At 47.6% G+C, this 17,748-nt stretch overlaps 1 protein-coding gene across 5 annotated transcripts in view; it reads right to left on the bottom strand.

Moving 5' to 3' along the window:
- PLEKHH1 (pleckstrin homology, MyTH4 and FERM domain containing H1) overlaps positions 1–17,748 on the bottom strand; it is a 53,932-nt gene that overhangs the window by 22,027 nt on the left and 14,157 nt on the right. For 4 of the 5 annotated variants that reach the window (XM_047862228.1, XM_047862229.1, XM_047862231.1 and 1 more), the window contains exons 3-7: positions 8,740–8,802; positions 7,710–7,859; positions 4,663–4,746; positions 2,534–2,615; positions 1,645–2,405 (exon numbers count right to left, since the gene is read on the bottom strand). In XM_047862228.1, the coding sequence (XP_047718184.1) occupies positions 1,645–2,405; positions 2,534–2,615; positions 4,663–4,746; positions 7,710–7,859; positions 8,740–8,802 (1,140 nt within the window). The remainder of the gene's footprint in view (positions 1–1,644; positions 2,406–2,533; positions 2,616–4,662; positions 4,747–7,709; positions 7,860–8,739; positions 8,803–17,748) is intronic. The other variant, XM_047862232.1, reaches the window with a different exon arrangement.

The raw sequence follows: 17,748 nt of genomic DNA, 5'->3' as shown, positions 1-17,748 counted from the left end.
TGGTAACACCTGCTAAGCCCTCTTGTCACATCCCTTGCCCGAATGCTCCCTCACCGCCTGCCTCTGCTTTTGGATTCTAGCGCATTTGTAGTTACCAGACAATAATGAAAAAGAGGAGGGACGGTCTGCGGTGGTCCAGCCTGGCCTGGCCCTGCCCTCCTTTCCAACATCCTCTCCACTGTTACCCTGCCCACCCCTTTGCTCCTTCTCTGCCCACTCCTTCTTCTCCCCTCTACCTCACCCTTCCTCTTGGGGAGGTGCCTTGTGTGATGTTCCCATGATCCTGGAGCTTCAGGGACAGGTCAGCAGCATATGGCCTGAAGACTGTCCTAGCCCTCCCCAGAGGCCCCACTCCCAGGCATGGCTGTGTCTGCAGCTATCAGGCCCCCCTGCAGTGATCAGTGCTGGCCAGCAAGCACTGCTAAGGATGTGACACATATGCCTGGGGTGCTGAGACTCCCTGGACCACCAGCATTTCAAAAGGGGACCCCAGAAGATGCTGCTGAAAAGGCGGTTCTCCGAGCAGTGGTGTAAGGTGGTATCGCCCTGAAGTACCCAACCGCCACCCCCGTACCCTGCTCCCTGTGCTGCCAGGAGCCTGACACTCAGACGTCTCCTACCACCTGCCTCACACGCATCCAGGGGTCCAAGCATGAGTAAGAAGCTGACATCTGCACTGTGATGTCCCCTAAGAGGCAGTACAGCTGGAAGGTGAGAGCTGGGCTCTGGAGGCAGCGGGGCCCACATTTAAAGCCTGGCTCCTCACTGACTGCTACATGACCTTGGGCAAGTAACTAAGTCTGTGGGGACAGCAGTTTCCCATCTGTAAGAGGTACAGCACCTGACTCCTCACACAGGGTCCTGCACACATGCTGGGCCCTGAGCTACACACTCGACACCCAGTATCTCATCTCATCCTCCACACTCCCTATACAACCTCATTCATGTCCACCCACCGCCCCCCATTTTTATTTTAACTGTTTATCGTGGAAAATGCCAAACAGACACAAAAGTGGAATGAAGAGAATAAAGAATGACCTCATGTAGCCATCACCCAGCTCTGTAAAGATTAATGCACGGCTGATCTTGTCTCCTCGGTGTTCCCCATGCCAGATCATCGATTCTGAGGCAATGCCCCCAGACATCACCTTCTCTTATCCAGTGTTACAAGTAAGGAAGCTAAGGCTCGGAAATAACAATCACGGCCAACACTTACTGTGAACCACCACCACAGGCACCTGCTAGCACATTCAACCCTCACCACAGCCTGGTAAGGGAAGTACTATTATCCCCCCGTTACAGATAGGGAAACCGAGGCGCACAGGTTTAGTAACTAGCTCAGGTGACGCGGTTAGCACTTCCACTCTACTGGTTTGATTCTGGCACCTGTGCTCTTCACCACGGCACTGCACCACCTCAAAGGGTCGCGGAGATTAAATGAGAAAATGTGCACAAAGCGCCCGGTTTGGTGCGTGGCACAGGCTCCTAAATGACAGCCAGCCACCATCCAGTCACTCCTGGCCCCACCCCCTGCCGGTTGGCCGTGAGGATGAGAGCCTCATCTCACACTTGGCGTGAAGGCATGAGGCTGTGCTTCATGAGCAGCTCTGCCGCTCTGCCCAGCTCCCAGGTTGTGCCTCTTACCCAGGATGGAAACCGGTGCAGAGGGGGTGTGGGAGGTTTGTTGCCCAAATCCACTTCCTCCGGCTCAGCTCTGGGGGCCTTCGGGCTCTTTCTTTCCTCCTTCTTCCCAGCTGGGGGTTGCTCCTCCATCTCCATGTTTTCTGGTTCCTCCCGGAGCTCAGCTCGGGCCTCCACCTCAGGAAGGCTGGAGGGGTGGAGGGCTGAGAGGGTCCCAACCTCAATGCTCACCACGTGGTTGAAGGGCCCAGGGCCCACCTGGGGCTGGCTGTGGTGCCGCTTGGCCAGCTGGATGCTGTCCCGGGGGTTGCTGGGGGCCCGCACCTTCGGGAGAGTCAGGCTGCAGCCCGGACCACCTTCCCTGGCAGAGTTCTTTGTCCCAGGGAGTGTCCCACCCTGAGCAATGACCAGGCCCTCACCCCAGGAAGCTGAACCATGTCTGTGGGTGCGAGACTTCACACACAGCCGGCGGGGAGAGCCCTCTCTTCCCAGGCGAGGCGGAAAGGTCTTGGCCTCTGATATTTCTCCAGGATGGACCGTGATGGAACTCGAATCCTCCAAGGAAATTCCTGCTTTAGGAACACAGTCCTTGCTCTGCAGAGCACCTGTAGAAGGTGCAGGCATAGCTGCCTTCAGGGGACCCTGGGCCTGAGGACCACGGTCCTGCCCTGTCGGCTGGGTCCCTGGCCCCGAAGAGCCAGAATCCTGCTCTGGGGTTTCCTGGGGGGCCACCAACAGCTTTCCCGAAGGTGCCATCTGAAGAGCTGTGGTTGGGGTGAAAAACAGGCATATTGAGAGCTTCCTCGGGTTCGGCCCACGCCCTAACACACACACGTGCGCACATGCACACACGCACATACACACACACACACACAAAGCTGGGCCTACTGACCTTCTAGAGCATCTTGAAGGGCTCCCACCTGCTCTACCAACTGCTGATTACTGCTCCTCAGGTGCTGATTCTCCATCTCAAGCTGCCCAAAAAGAAAAATAAAGATTTAGAATACTCAACCTACAGGTTCAGGCATAGAATTCAAAATAAGATTAAAAATCCTTTTTTAAGATCAAATCTTTCAACACTTGGTGCCCCAGTAATCCAGGGCTGACCCTCCCAGGGAGCCCTGACCTACCCCCTTCCTCTGGGCTAACCAGTTTGGGTTGAGACAGAAGTCTATTTGGCAGCCCCTGCACCTTTTCTAGATATTTTAACCTCTTTAAAAAAAAATGTGAAATGTAATACACAGAAAACTACATATCACATCAATGAACAGCTTAACAAATGACTGTGAAGTGACTACTCATGTGATCACCACACAGGTCAAGAAACAGGAATCTGCCAGCACTGTCAACAACAAATTGCCCCTTCCTGGCCATGTGTTTCTCCCTTCCTACAAAGGCAACCGCTCTTCTAGGTATATGAGACTCACTTCCTTGCTTTCCGGGTTTCATCATCGAAGTATGCACCCTCCACACATTGGCTTAGTGGTGCCCATTTTTGTCTAAATGGAATTACACAGTATGTGCTTCTGGATCTGGCTTTTTTTTATTTTTTATTTTTTTTTAATATTTATTTTATTTTTGAAAGAGAGAGAGAGAGACAGAGTGTGAGCGGGGAGGGCCAGAGAGAGAGGGAGACACAGAATCTGAAGCAGGCTCCAGGCTCTGAGAAGTCAGCACGGAGCCCAACGCGGGGCTTGAATTCACAAACCGTGAGATAATGACCTGAGCCAAAGTTGGACACTTAACCGACTGAGCCACTTGGCACCCCTGGGTCTGGCTTCTTTTACTAAACTTACTATCTATGAGACCCATCTCATGGCTGCTACATGTTCTTCTGAATAAAACCCAACCCACTTTTTGGAGCACCTTTTAGCAAATATGGAGGCAAACCAGGTATCAGTTCTGTTCCCAAGCACTTGTCGTCTAGCAGGTGACCTGAGATGTGCATCCACAGCAGGACACGGGAGACAAAAAGAGCCAATAGCTCCTGCACGTATGAATCACTTGTGTCAGGACAGAGGAAGAAAAGTTGATGTTTGTTCTATTCCAAACTTCAAATCCCTTCCCTTTTGTTTTGCTTTTTGTTTTCTGTTGCAAGTATCACTGTAGCTTCCAGCCCCAAGTTTTCCTAAATTAAGCTGCAGCAAGTGATGAACTACAGAAATGAACGGCTAGAGGTGGAAAAAGCAGGACTGGGACTATCAGGGGGCACCTGGATGGTTCAGTTGGTTGGGCATCTGACTTCAGCTCAGGTCATGATCTCACAGTTCATGAGTTTGAGCCCTGTGTCGGGTTCTGTGCTGACAGCTCAGAGCCTGGACCCTGCTTCTGCTTCAGATTCTCTCTCTCTCTCTCTCTCTCTCTCTCTCTCTCTCTGCCCTTCCCCTGCTCATGCTCTATCTCTCTCTCTCTCAAAAATAAACAAATATTAAAAAAAAATTAAAAAAAAAAGGCACTGGGGTGGTCAGGGACTGGGTCCCTGGGTTAGGGCTTGCATGAGAGAATAGAGGACCTACGGTCTAATGGATACACAGGTGCTATTTAGGGGTAATGAGAGTTTTGGAAATAGACAGTGGTAATGGTTGCACAGCATTGTGAATGTACTTAATGCCACTAAATTGTACACTAAAAATGGTGAAAATGGTAAATTTTATGTATATTTTACCACCACCACAAAAACCACTTGAAAAGAATGGAAAGGACAGAGGAGGAAGTGGGGAGGGTAGACGTAAGGGTGTGTGTGCTTTCAGGAAGAAAATGGCATGACACCTCAGAAGTGAGACTCACTCCTCCCCAAACACAAAGCTAATCACGAGCTCTAGGGAAGCCCAAGCACCACAGGAGGAAGGGAAAGATGAAAATGCCAAGTCTCAGGGTTTAAGCTAAATGGAGGACACATGGTTAACACAACGGAGGTCAGTCAAGGCCCCACAAACAGGAGGCAGAAAAATGCTGGGATGGAGGGACCCCACTAGCATTGCATGTGCATTCCAGGCTTCCCGAGATGAGTTTTCAACTAACCTCTGCTAACTTCAGGGTCACCCATTCTTTGATCTTTGCAGCTTTTTCTTGGACAACTTTTGCTTCTTCAGCTCTCATTTGCTTCTGCAAGAAACAGAGGGCCTTTCATTAGTCATAGCAGCCACCGGTTTAGTGAACAACTGGAGGTGGGAAGCCCCAAGAAGGAATATCAAGCAATTAGAGGGGGGTGATCTGATGGAAAAACAATAAATCCATTTATGAATTTTAAAAATACTCTTTTTTTTAACATTTATTTATTTTTGAGACAGAGAGAGACAGAGCATGAACGGGGGAGGGGCAGAGAGAGAGGAAGACAGAATCGGAAGCAGGCTCCAGGCTCTGAGCCATCAGCCCAGAGGCTGACGCGGGGCTCGAACCCACGGACCGCGAGATCGTGACCCGGGCTGAAGTTGGACGCTCAACCGACTGCGCCACCCAGGCGCCCCTCTTTTTTTTTTTTTGAAGTTTATTCATTTTGAGAGAGAAAGAGAGAGGGCGAGAGTGCAAGTGGATAAGGGGCAGAGAGAGAGGGAGAGAGAGAATCCCAAGCACTGTCAGCGCGGAGCCCGATGCAGGGCTCGAACTCACGAACTGCGAGATCATGACCTGAGCCAAAGTTGGATGCTTAACTGACTGAGCCACCCAGGCGCCCCTAAAAATATTCTTAAAGTGTGAAAAGTCTTCCTAGGCATGCTACATACCCCAAAAAACATGAAGAAAAAGACTAATAAAGTCTATACTATCACTGTAAATTACTACATGACAAAAAAAAAGTTTCCTTAAACAAAATCAAAAGACCAATTGAGGGATGATTTACAACACAAATGACTTACATACAGAGGGCTAACTTGAACAAACAAATAAATACACACAAAAAGAATATTAACAGGAAGTCAACAGAAAGAGAAATAAAGGGAAAGAAAACCATGAAAGGCTGTTCAACCTCAATCATAATTTTAAAAATGCACATAAAAGACATTTTCCTCTATCAGACTAACACAATTTAAAAGTCTGATATATCCTATATTGTCAAGGATGTTGGAAAACAATCCCTCTTATACAAATTGGCAAGGTCTTCTGGGGCAGCAATTTGATAGTATCTGTCAAGTTAAAATTTTTTTTAATGTTTATTTTTGAGAGAGAGAGAGACAGAACATGAGTAGAGGAGGAGCAGAGAGAAAGGGAGACACAGAATCCAAAGCAGGCTCCAGGCTCCAAGCTGTCAGCACAGAGCTCGATGGAGGGCTCGAACTCACGAACTACGACATCATGACCTAAGCTGAAATCAGATGTTTAAAAACCTGACTGAACCACCCAGGCGCCCCTGTTAAGTTTTAAATGTATACACTGCTGACTTAACAAACCCACAGCTTAGGAATCATTAGTTGCAATATTATTTAAGCAACAAAAACAAAAAAACTCTAAACTGGTTAATAACCTAAGTGTTAGGGCTTGCATAAAAAATCAAAATGAAAATGGAATGCTGTCCTTTGATACACAAGAAACATTCACAATGAACATTGGAAGGACCTTAAGGTTATCCAGTTTAAGAGGTTTGCAAACTGGCCACAGTCCAGGCCTCCACCTGGTCCACTCCCCCTGCCCTGCCTATTTTTATAAATACTGTACTGGAACACAGCTGTGCCTATTCATTTACGAATTGTCTACTTTCGTGATACAACAGTAGAGCTGAAGAGCTGCAACAGAGACCAGAGAGTACTTACTATCTGGCCCTTTAAAGGACTAGTCTGCCAACCCCTGACCTAGTTTGATACCCTCTTTATAGGGCTGCAGCAACTGAGGCCCCGAGGGTGAAGTGACTTGCCTCTGTCAGTTTGGGCAGCACAGCCAGAACTAAACCCAGGTCTACGGACTTGTAGAACAGCATTCTTTCTATTCTGGCCTTTTATTATTGTAAAATGATTTTTTTCTGATCTAAGCTTCAGCAGGAATCATTTTGCCCACTAATCCCCAGATGCTGCCACTTCTGTGAACCACTCAAAAAAGGAGGTAAGGTATCTTTAAAGTCAATGAATGACTGGCTAAAGATTGCATGTGTCCACATTCTATTTTTCCATGATTTTTCAGGAACACATGCTGGGGTGCCGCAGAACATACAAAGGCACATCGCACAATGGGTATGTTCAGTGAATGCTGATGAACGATTACAAATTTGCCTGTGATGGTGGGAAAATACTTCTGGGACTAGCTGGGACCTTCATGGAAGAATACTCATGTGGAAAATTAAAAGTCATCTGGTCACACTGTAAGGGTGTTTGTTGGAAATAATGGCACTCTGGCACCAGGGGATAACCAGTAGGTAAGGCCAAGGACAGAAGGAAGGCACAGCATCGGATGAAGTTAACTGAACTGTAAAGGGGAGGTGGCTAGATACAGGGAATTGGCGGACTGATGTTTCTCAGATACCCTTTCTGGAGCAAAGGGGCTAACTGTAGCTGGAATGCTGGGCAGTGGCCTCTCCTGGGCACCCATGTGCTCAGGACAAGAGGCCTTGCCTGCCTCAGAGGAGGCAGCAACTTTGGCCTCTGCCTGCTCAAGTTCAGTGAGAAACTTTGGCCAACCAGGTGACCGATGCTGACTGCCCAGCTGTGAGCTGCTCTGATAACCACAGGTGTCATGTCAAGGCCAGGGTGGAGAAAGACAGGCTCGCCTTACCAAACACCAACTTCATGTCTGATACCTGTGTTCACTCTCTGGACAGCCCTATGGCGTATTATAACCCCCACCTTACAGATGTGTAAAATGTGAATCAATGACTTATTTGCCCACAGAGAGCAGCAGGTGCTAGCGAGGGGATCCAAACCCAGATCAATTTGCCTCCAAGGTTCTTTCCCCACTATATCCATCCCCTGCCTGGCTCCCAATGTACCTTCTAATAGTTAAATCTCCATGCAAAAGAACAGTCTCAGGAGGGAGTGAGCTCCCCACCAACGGAGGGCTCAAGCAGGGGGTCTGTTCATGAAGGTGTGGCCAATGGCAATGGATGCTGCAGAGGGCATTGGTGCCGCTCTGCAGTCAGCACTTACCTGCTTCTCCAGCTGTGCCTCCAGCTGGCTGATAAGCTCATCTTTGCTCTGCATGGCTTTCAGCAATTCCTGGTACTTCCGGTGCAGGCTGCCGGCTGAGTCCACATTCTTCAGATTGGACAGTTTCACCTTCTCCTCCATCACACCCACCTTGAAAGTACCATCATCACACAGGGTTGGGATGTGTGTGTGAAATAGCTGCTCACATGCCCTGGGATACTTCCTGACACCCCAGCCCATGATTCACAGGCAGAGCCCTCACCCAGAGCAGTTGGGGCCAATTAAGTCAATAACCATTTATTAAGCCTCATCTGGGCAAACTAAGGAATTGACAAAAAAGAAATGGCTGTGTATCAGGCCATCTAACTCTGGGGACCCCAACAGGGACAAGCTGGGCAGGACAAACAGCCCAGAGGGAAACTGCTTAAATCTCACTGTGGCAGAGATATTTGCTGTTCACTGAATGGCCCTGTGCTTTCAATATTTCCCAGCCCTCTTATAGTCAGATGGCCATGGAATTCACTCCCGCCAGTGGGTCTGAATGGAGTGACTCAGCATTTTTAGGCTGAAGTATTTAAGAGCTCTCTTCCTGCCATGGCAACCAAGGAGGTTGCATGTTTCAGAGGGTCCAGGTGGAAGCTGGAGAGAGCTCCAGCAGCCTCAACCCCCAAGTCCCTATGGGAGGCAGAATCCCCAGCTAACCCACAATGGAGAGATACCATGACTAAGAAATAAATGTGAGAAGCTGCTAAGACGTCAGACCTGTTACCTCAGCATAATGTGGCCTGTGTGGACTAATCCAGCCACCCACTCATGCACTAACCCTTACCCAAAGACTCCTTCATGCCCAAAGAGAGCTCCATGAACCTTAATTTGTTCAGGAGAACTATCACATGACTGCTGGTTTTCCTTGTCCCCATAAGGAGTTTGTCAGGGTGATGAGTATGTCTGTGTGTGTCCATGAAAAGGATCAGGAAAGGCCAACGGCCATTTCTGCTGCACAATCCCACCAATCCCCTGCCCCGGTTACCTGGGTCTCCGCATTCTCTGCTCTCTGCTCTGCCTCCAGCAGCCTCTGCTCCAGCTCCTGCATCTGCTCAACCAGAGAGGAAGTACTAATGTAGGTGGGTGTCTCTACTCCAACCATGGCATCAGGGCAACGTGAGTAAATTGTGTGGACACTCCACACAGGCTTAAATTGAGCTTAAATTGCTCATTTCAATTTAAGTGGCTCAAGGGTATCAAGACAAAGATTTTCATGGCAACCCTCTGCTCCTTTATCCTGAATTTATGAGGCAGGTAAAGAGCTTAGAGCTGCTGTCCTCTCTGCTGAACGAGTAAAAGCCTAGTTCTTTCTCCTGTGTGTGGGGTACCTACATGGGGCAGCCGTGTCCCACCATCGTTCTTCAGGAAGCAGTGCTGCCCTCAGCCCTCAGTCTCCTCAGCGCCAGGTCCCAGGCAGTACCGGCTTGCCACATGCCTGGCATGGAACGTACTCCCACGTGAGACCCCACCATGTCAGCAGTAAGAGAATGTTCCTTTCCAGCCAAGGATAGCTCACTGGCTGGGGAAAAATATTTATCCCTTATCAAGGACACCTTGGACTATAAATGGCATTTATAGGTATCACCTTATTTGACTTCTTTAATCTTAAACAGAGAAACTCAAGACACATTTTTAAAAATTCTACCTTACTACCAGGAGAGGCATGCCATTCAGGTACGAGGACCTCAGCAGTTCTGGAATCTTATGCCAACTGGCCCAAGCAAAGGGACCTCCGTATGTAGGCTCGTCAGGGACCAGCTGTAAGCTGAAGGCTAAGGAGATGCTAACAAGCCCACATCATCTCTGCAGCTTCACAAGCTCATGGTAAGTGGAGCATGGGCTGGAATTCAGCTCCCATCCTTCTCTGGTCAGGGCTCTGCCGTGCACTGGACCATGTACACCATCACACAAAGGCTCTGCAGAAGCGTCACACATCCGACTCACCCTATCAGGAGCCACCTGCTGCCATGTGCTGTGGCCCAGTAAAGTCACCTGCTTTCTTCCCCACCCTGCCTTGCCCCCAGGCAACATGTACGCATTAAACATACACTAGAAACTTAACAGACCAGCCCTGTCCTCCGGGAGGCTGTACAGACCTCATCTTCCAAGCTCCAGGCCAGCCCTTGCCCACCTCATCTCTGCAGATCTAGCCTTTTCTCCAGCTACTCAACCTTCTCTCTTTGGGCTTGACCCTGGCTTGATATTTACCAGCAAACTGAGCAATTAATCCATTCTCTCTTTCCCAATCTCTTGTCTGCTCAAGAGAAATTCTGCCTTCCATTCTTGATTAAAGGATGGAAGAGAAGGAGCCCCCCCTGGTTGGTGCTGGGCAGTGAAAGGAAAGTTCCCTGGCAGTGGTTCATGTTTGAGAACCTGGGGCACCTCTTTTCACAGGGCAGCCTTTCCTCACCCATTTTTTCCTTTTTCTTGAGATTGGGGTGATAGAGATGCTTTCAGAAAGGATCTGAGTATCCCAAGTACAACTCAAGATTTACAACCCATGGGACAAAAATGCCCCTTGGACTCCCAATGGACAGGACCACCTCTGAGAGGCATTCATGTGCTCAGGCCAAGGATGCCTACATCTCTTCTTTCCTTCCTCTCCTGGGCTTAATAATCATGAACAAGGGGTGCCTGGGTGACTCAGTTAGTTGAGTGTCTAACTCTTGATTTTGGCTCAGGTCATAATCCCAGGGTCACGGGATCGAGCCCTGTGTTGGGATCCATGCGGAGCATGGAGACTGCTTAAGATTCTTCCTCTCCCTCTTCCCCCTCCCCTACTTGCGCTCTCTCTCTCTTAAAAAAAAAAAAAAAAAAAAAGATCAAGCCTCTTGACTCAAGCCTGAAAGAGTGGACTGGTTCTTGCCAGATGCAGGCATCAGTCAGAGCCAGATGGCCTTTGCAAAATCAAACAGGGGCACCTGGGTGGCTCAGTCGGTTGAGTGCCCAACTTTGGCTCAGGTCATGATCTCACATTTCATGAGTGTGAACCCCACATCAGGCTTGCTGATGTCAGTGCAGAGCCCACTTTGGATCCTATCTCTGTCTCTCTCTGCCCTTCCCCCGCTCACACTCTCTAAATAAATAAACAAACAAATAAACATTCAAAATCAAATAGTCCCTAGAGCCTGTGTTACAAGAATCCCTTGACCTTCAAACGTTTCTTCGCAATTACAGAGAAGATAACAGCATAGCATAAACTGATATTATGGTTATAGGGATGGTTGCCCCCAGAGCAACAAGAATTCTATTTGGTCAGGGAAGTGTACAATGACACACAGCAGTGGCCCCCAGTGACCAGGTTAGTACTATATATCCCATCCCTCTTTGGCACCAGACTTGACTAGGCCAGATTCTCTGTCCCTAGGAATCTGACATCTGGGATTAAGAAACCAGAGAAAAGAGGCAGGGGCTGCACAAGAGATTGTGCACAAACTTCATTAAGTCATGATTGTTAGGTAATTCTTTTAGTTCTGTGAGCTGTCCCAGGATCCCCCAAATAAATTCCATTTGCTGAAGCTAGCCAGAGTTGAAGTTTTGGCCCACCTTAGAAGCAACTCTAATATAGTTGCTGGGAGCATTTAATTTTTTAAAGAATATAATGAAGGGCACCTGACTGGCTCAGTAAGTAGAGCATGGGATGCTTGATCTTGGGGTCGTGAGTTCGAGTCCACATTGGATATACAGATTACTTAATAAAATAAAATAAAAAACGGGGCACCTGGGTGGCTCAGCTGGTTAAGTGTCCGACTCTTGGTTTGGGCTCAGGTCATGATTTCATGGTTTGTGAGTTCGAGTCCTACATCAGGCTCTGCACTGATAGTGCAAAGCCTGCTAGGGATTCTCATTCTCTGTCCCTTTCTCCCTCCCTCCCTCCCTCTCTCTCTCAAAATAAACAAACTGAAAAAAAATCTATAATAAAATAAAATAAAAATACAATGAATTATTGAATGGGAAGGCTTTGGATTCTTGACAAGTTTCCTAGATTAATCTTCAGCTGGACCATTCTGATCTAACATCTGGTTTGTAGCTCAGAACACATAGGATTTCCATAGGAAATGATCTCTCATATCCATAACCTTCTCTAACAACTGTCTGATATTTTCAAATTTCATTCAAGAGAAAAACCTGTCTTCCTATTTTATAGATGGAGAAACCAAGGTAGAGTGAAGAACAGAACTGTACTGGAGTCCTACCTCCCAGCTGGGCATTTCCATTTGGGTCAAGAGTGGTCAATGACACTGGTCAGAGCCAGAAATCACTCTGTTATTGACAACAAGGTGAGCATTTTTCCCCTCGAGATTTTACTACTAGACATCCCCTTAAAGTATGCTATCACTGAAGCAAATGGAAAGGAAGGCACCTTGCAGAGCCTGGGGTCTCCTCCCATTCTCGGGCTGGCTGCCACAGGGTCCCCATATTGCTACAGACTCTCAGCTGTTCTTACCTTCCTGGCTGGGACACTCAAAACTCAAAGCATTTGGTATACATCTTTATGCTGGAGCATTTTTTTTTTCTTCTAAAACTAATGTTTGAACATTGAAAACATTTTGAACATCTGGAACTCTTTAAAGAGTAAAGTATAACGATCCATGTATCTATCACTATGCTCCAACAATTACCAACAACCTGCCATCCTTGTTTGAAAAGAATGTTTTTTTTAATTTTTAACATTTGTTTATTTTTGAGAGAGACAGAGAGAGAGAGAGAGAGAGAGAGAGAGAGAGAGAGAGCGCGAGCATGTGTGCAAATGGGAGAAGGGCATAGAGAGAGGGAGACAGAGGATCTGAAGCAAGTTCTGTGTTATCAGTGCAGAGCCTGATGTGGGGCTTGAACTCATGAACCCATGAGATCATGACCTGAGCCGAAATCAAGAGTTGGCCATTTAACCAACTGAGCCACCCAGGCATCCCAAAAAGAATATTTTTAATATTATGTTTCCCTGTTTTTATGAAAACATATTCTCTCCACTGTCACAGGAATACTCCAGGTGTGTCTATGCTGGAACGTCATTCTTAGAGTATTCAAACTTCATTTAATGCCAGCATCAATACTTTTCACAATGGCAGACTGTTCTTTAAGCTTGCATATGGGGCCACCACTTATTTAGGTTCTATTTCTCCTATCAGAGGGTTCCCCAGGACCGTGTCCTCAGCTGTCCTTTCAGTCTGTGGGCCTGGGGTGATCCACCAGCCAAGTAGGTGTCAGGTTTGGGCGGCTGACTTTTAGTGCTTTTTAGGCGGATCCACTTTCACCAGCTGTGACTGGCACATGAGACTCATAAATAAGCTGCTCTGATACTGGCTGCAGCAACCCGATGAAATGCACTTGGCAGCAACCTGGTACTTAATCCCCGTGTCCACAGCTCCTTGTTATACTCGTGGTGCTGTGAAATGGCAGCCCCATGGCAGTGAGACCAGTAGGCACTCGCATGAGCTCCCAACACAATCCTGAGCTGTGGCCTGAGCCAAGAGCTGGGCCATGCTGGTGCTCAGCTATCCCTTTGAAAAGGGGGTCAACCTTCTTACCACTGCTTTGCACCCACTGGAGAGATTGGGACGGGGCTAGCACGAAGGCTTGAACCTGACTGGCTCTGCCATGGTGTGCCTTTAGGTAAGTTCCTTAACAGCTCTGTGCCTCAGTTTCCTCACCAGGAAAAAAAAAGAGTAATGACTCTCCACCTCCTAGGGTTGTTGGGAATATTACACAAGATGCCTCATTTAAAGTTCACGCGCACAACTTGGCACTTACTGAGCAGTTTATAGTTAGCTATTTGTTGGTTTTTTTGTACACAGAGAAGACACTTAGAATCAGGGAGACCAGTTTGCCTGGGACAGTCTGGTGTTCACCTGTTGTCCCAGAATAATTAGTAGCAGAGCCTTCTTTTCTGTCTCCAAAGCATCTTGGGTTAGATGATAAATTATATGGCTCTCCTACTTATGATCCATCTACAGCAAGAATGGCTTTAAACCAGAGGTTGCTAACTACTAGCCTACAGGGTGTTTTGCCTACAGTGTTAGGAGCATTTAGCTGACACGGATATAACTAAACAAGGCCACTTGCTGTGTGTCTGGCACTGGTTTAAGCACTTTACATGTATCAACTCATTTAATCTTCTTCACAATAGGCAGGAGCAGGCACTACTATTATCACTGTTGTATAGATAAGGAAACTGACGCACAAGGGTTGGATAACTCAGCTGACAGGTCCCATGGCTAAGAGAGCCAGGATTCAAACTCAGGAGGGTTGGCTCCAGAATCTGTTGTACTGTTGGCCACTGTACCTCTCACATACAAATCTCATATGTCAGGTGAAAACTGAGATTCCACAATACAATCCCTGGCTTCCAGCTTCCCTTGAAAACTCAGCTCTGACATGCTAGGGTTACATTTTCTTACAGCAATAAGTGGCTTCTTCCTCCAGCTCTAGCATGTTCCCTTGAATTCTCCCTAGAACCCATCTGGCTCACATAAGTTGCCTGCAAGCACGTGAGTAGCAACCCCCAGTTTTAGCTGTTAATTGTTATCTGTAATCAAACACAATGGCTTTCAGCTGTACTTTTTTTTTATTAGATCTTTCCTTCAGTGAAAATCATATGCTTAGTCCCCAAAATATAAAATATAGGACCATGGGGCTGTCCTGGTGTCTGACTATAGAAAAGGCAGGAGAGGGGCGCCTGGGTGGCTCAGTTAAGCATCTTATTTCAGCTCAGGTCATGATCTCAGGGTTTGTGAGTTCGAGCACCGCCTCAGGCTCTGGGCTGACACCTCAGAGCCTGGAGCCTGCATCCAATTCTGTGTTTCCGTCTTTCTCTGCCCCTCCCCTGCTTGAGCTCTGTGTGTCCCTCTCTCTCAAAAATAAACATTAAAAAAAGGAAGGAAGGAAGGAAGGAAGGAAGGAAGGAAGGAAGGAAGGAAAGAAAGAGAGAGAGAGAGAGAGAGAGAGAGAGAGAGAGAGAGAGAAAGGGCAATGAGTCTTCTCTGTCAGTTCCACTGCTCCTTTGGGGCACATCGGGCTCAAGGTGTCCACTAGAAGGACAGCTGAATGAGGTCGAGGCAAAGCTGTGGCAAGAGTTCATGGCTGTAGATCTCAGACTTTCAGGGGGGTCAGGACCCACATGGAGCTTACTCTAAGCAGATTCCTAGGCCTTGCCCACAGAGGTTTTTAGTTGGGTAGCCTGAGATTTTCTTTCTGAGCACATTTCTGGGTCCGTGCCCCAGAAATCTCAGCTGATACTCATGCAGGTGGCGTACAGACCACACTCTGAAAAAACACTAGACTGGCCAAAGACTGCAAAGCAAAGCTGATCCTTCAGGGATACATCCGGGGCCAAGTCCCCATCAGCACAGGGTTTCTCAAATGGCTTTACAGAGGAGTACAGAGCTCTATCAATATATGGCTCCAGAAAAAATACTACAGTGGACCCTATTAAAAATGGGTGGTTAGGAGAATAAAAAGCCTCTCTCTCTCTACTCAGATACACACACGCATATGAGCTCGTATACAGTGAATAAAAGTTCTAGAAGGTATCTGCTCCCAAAGCAAATTGGATCTGTCAGCTAAGGCCAATGCTGTGATGGCTTTATGTAGACTTCAACAAATTTCCACCTAGTCCTGACAGCACTACAGGTACCTTCCTTTTACAGTACCTGGGCTTTTTGTAAATTCTGAGGTATTTAAAGATTATGTTTTTCTGGGCTCTGTGTTCTATCCATACATTGGGAAGCTGATGCCTACACAGAATTGCCACCTCTGTATAATCCACGGTCTGAGGGGGGAGGAGCAACAGTCATTGTTCTTTTGTTTCAGAGGACTGAACTGAACCATTTGTATGTTCAAAAAAAAGTCCTGAACTAAATTTGTGGTATATAAATGTAAAACTCAGTTAGTGCATTTCAAAATCTTGGTTGTAGTAGGGGATTCTAAAAAATAGGAAGTGTATAGGATCCCACTGGAATGGGTCTTGGGAAAAGTTGCTTCAGTTAAAAATATTCAAGCTAAGAGGCGCCAGAGTGGCTCATGGCTCAGTCTGTTAAGCATCTGATTCTTCATTTTGTCTCAGGTCATGATCTCACTGTGGGATCAAGCCTGGGGATGGACTCTGTGCTGACAGTGGGAACCTGCTTGGGATTCTCTCTCGGCCCCTCCCCCATCACACTTGCCCTCTCTCAAAATAAATAAATAAATAAATATTAAAAAATACATATTCGGGGCACCTGGGTGGCGCAGTCGGTTGAGCGTCCGACTTCAGCCAGGTCACCATCTCGCGGTCCGTGAGTTCGAGCCCCGCATCGGGCTCTGGGCTGATGGCTCAGAGCCTGGAGCCTGTTTCCGATTCTGTGTCTCCCTCTCTCTCTGCCCCTCCCCCGTTCATGCTCTGTCTCTCTCTGTCCCAAAAATAAATAAAAACGTTGAAAAAAAAATTTTAATAAAATAAAAAATACATATTCAAGCTAAAAAATGAGAGATGTTTCATTACACTACTTCTTTTCAACGTTTTTTAATTTATTTTTTGGACAGAAAGAGACAGAGCATGAACGGGGGAGGGGCAGAGAGAGAGGGAGACACAGAATCGGAAACAGGCTCCAGGCTCTGAGCCATCAGCCCAGAGCCTGACGCGGGGCTCGAACTCACGGACTGCGAGATCGTGACCTGGCTGAAGTCGGACGCTTAACCAACTGCGCCACCCAGGCGCCCCGCACTACTTCTTTTCAATAAATCCACTGAAATCCCTTTTGGAAGCAGACAGAGTAAATTAAAAGTTTAAAACCTGTGTTAGTTCTAATACTGATGCCATGTTTTTTCATAGTAATTACTACTGTGGATAGCTTGTCTGAGGACAGTTATTACATTCCCACATTTGTGATGGAATAACTTAAGCACAAGTTTAAGCAAGGATGAAAAAAAAATTTAAGAGGCTTTCATATCCATCTATAAAGCCTCCTAGAACAGTATCAAAAGTTTTAAATTGATCTGAACAGCCTTTATGACTTCTTCAACATACCAAGGAAGAGAGCAAGGCAGCGGGGGGAATGGCTCCCAGGGAACAGAGCATGATGTGAACTCCAAGACATCAGCCATTCCCTCAACTCCTATACTGGACAGGAAATGAACCCACAATTCACCTGGCTCCAGAATGCCTGGCCCTGGCAGTCTGGGTGTCCATGGCAATGGCAAACCAGACCTGGTGAGGCGTTAATAGCAGAAATAAGGTCTGATACTGTTTCTTCTTCCCACCCTCCATTTCCTCTCTCACCCTCAGGTGAGGGATTATGTGGTAGTCTTGACATCTTTTCTTTAAAAATTTTTTTTGCTTTTTAACACAGATCATTCCATGTCCAGAATGGCAATTCTGCAAGAGGGAGGCAGGTGTGAGCAGGCTGTGGGGTGGGGAAAGAGGAAGGGCATGTTTCCAAGCCTTAGCAGCCAGTGGGCAGTATCTGATCCCAGGAAGGGCTGGACCCCTGGGAAGCACCCAGGTTTGGCTTGCCCTGCACGACCAGCAGTGAGCAATTGCACAGCCAGTGGTCATCCAGGCAGGGCAAGCCCCATGGGCGGGTGAGTTGCGCACAGAGGTGGAGGGGGCGGGTGAGTGAGAGGGCTGGTCAGAGGGACCCAGCTGACCTGGCTCACCCTGTGTAGGTGGGTACTGGTGATGATTAACTAGTAAGCTCTAAGAGCAGTGACAGAGATAGGACCGAGATCAGGGCTTGGCCCCAGCACCAGCTCTCCTGAGAAGCCTGAGTCATCTCTTCCTGATCTGAAACTTACCTTGACGTACTGGGGAAAATCTCTAAGTGAACTGTTGAACCTGTCCTGTTGGTTTGGAGATGAATGTAGGTGACAGGCACAGCCCCGGCATTGAGCAACATGGTGTTTATGGCTTTAAGGTTTCCTGCCAAAAGGTCTGGTGTCAGGCTAATGTCTCAGTACTCTTCTGTACTTAATTCTTCCAGCCTGTGATCCCTAGTCAAGATTTCTTTCTCTCTCTTCC

Source organism: Prionailurus viverrinus, chromosome B3, assembly GCF_022837055.1.
Source record: "Prionailurus viverrinus isolate Anna chromosome B3, UM_Priviv_1.0, whole genome shotgun sequence".
NCBI classification, from domain to species: Eukaryota; Metazoa; Chordata; class Mammalia; order Carnivora; family Felidae; genus Prionailurus; species Prionailurus viverrinus.
This window is presented reverse-complemented; position numbering and strand designations above follow the sequence as displayed.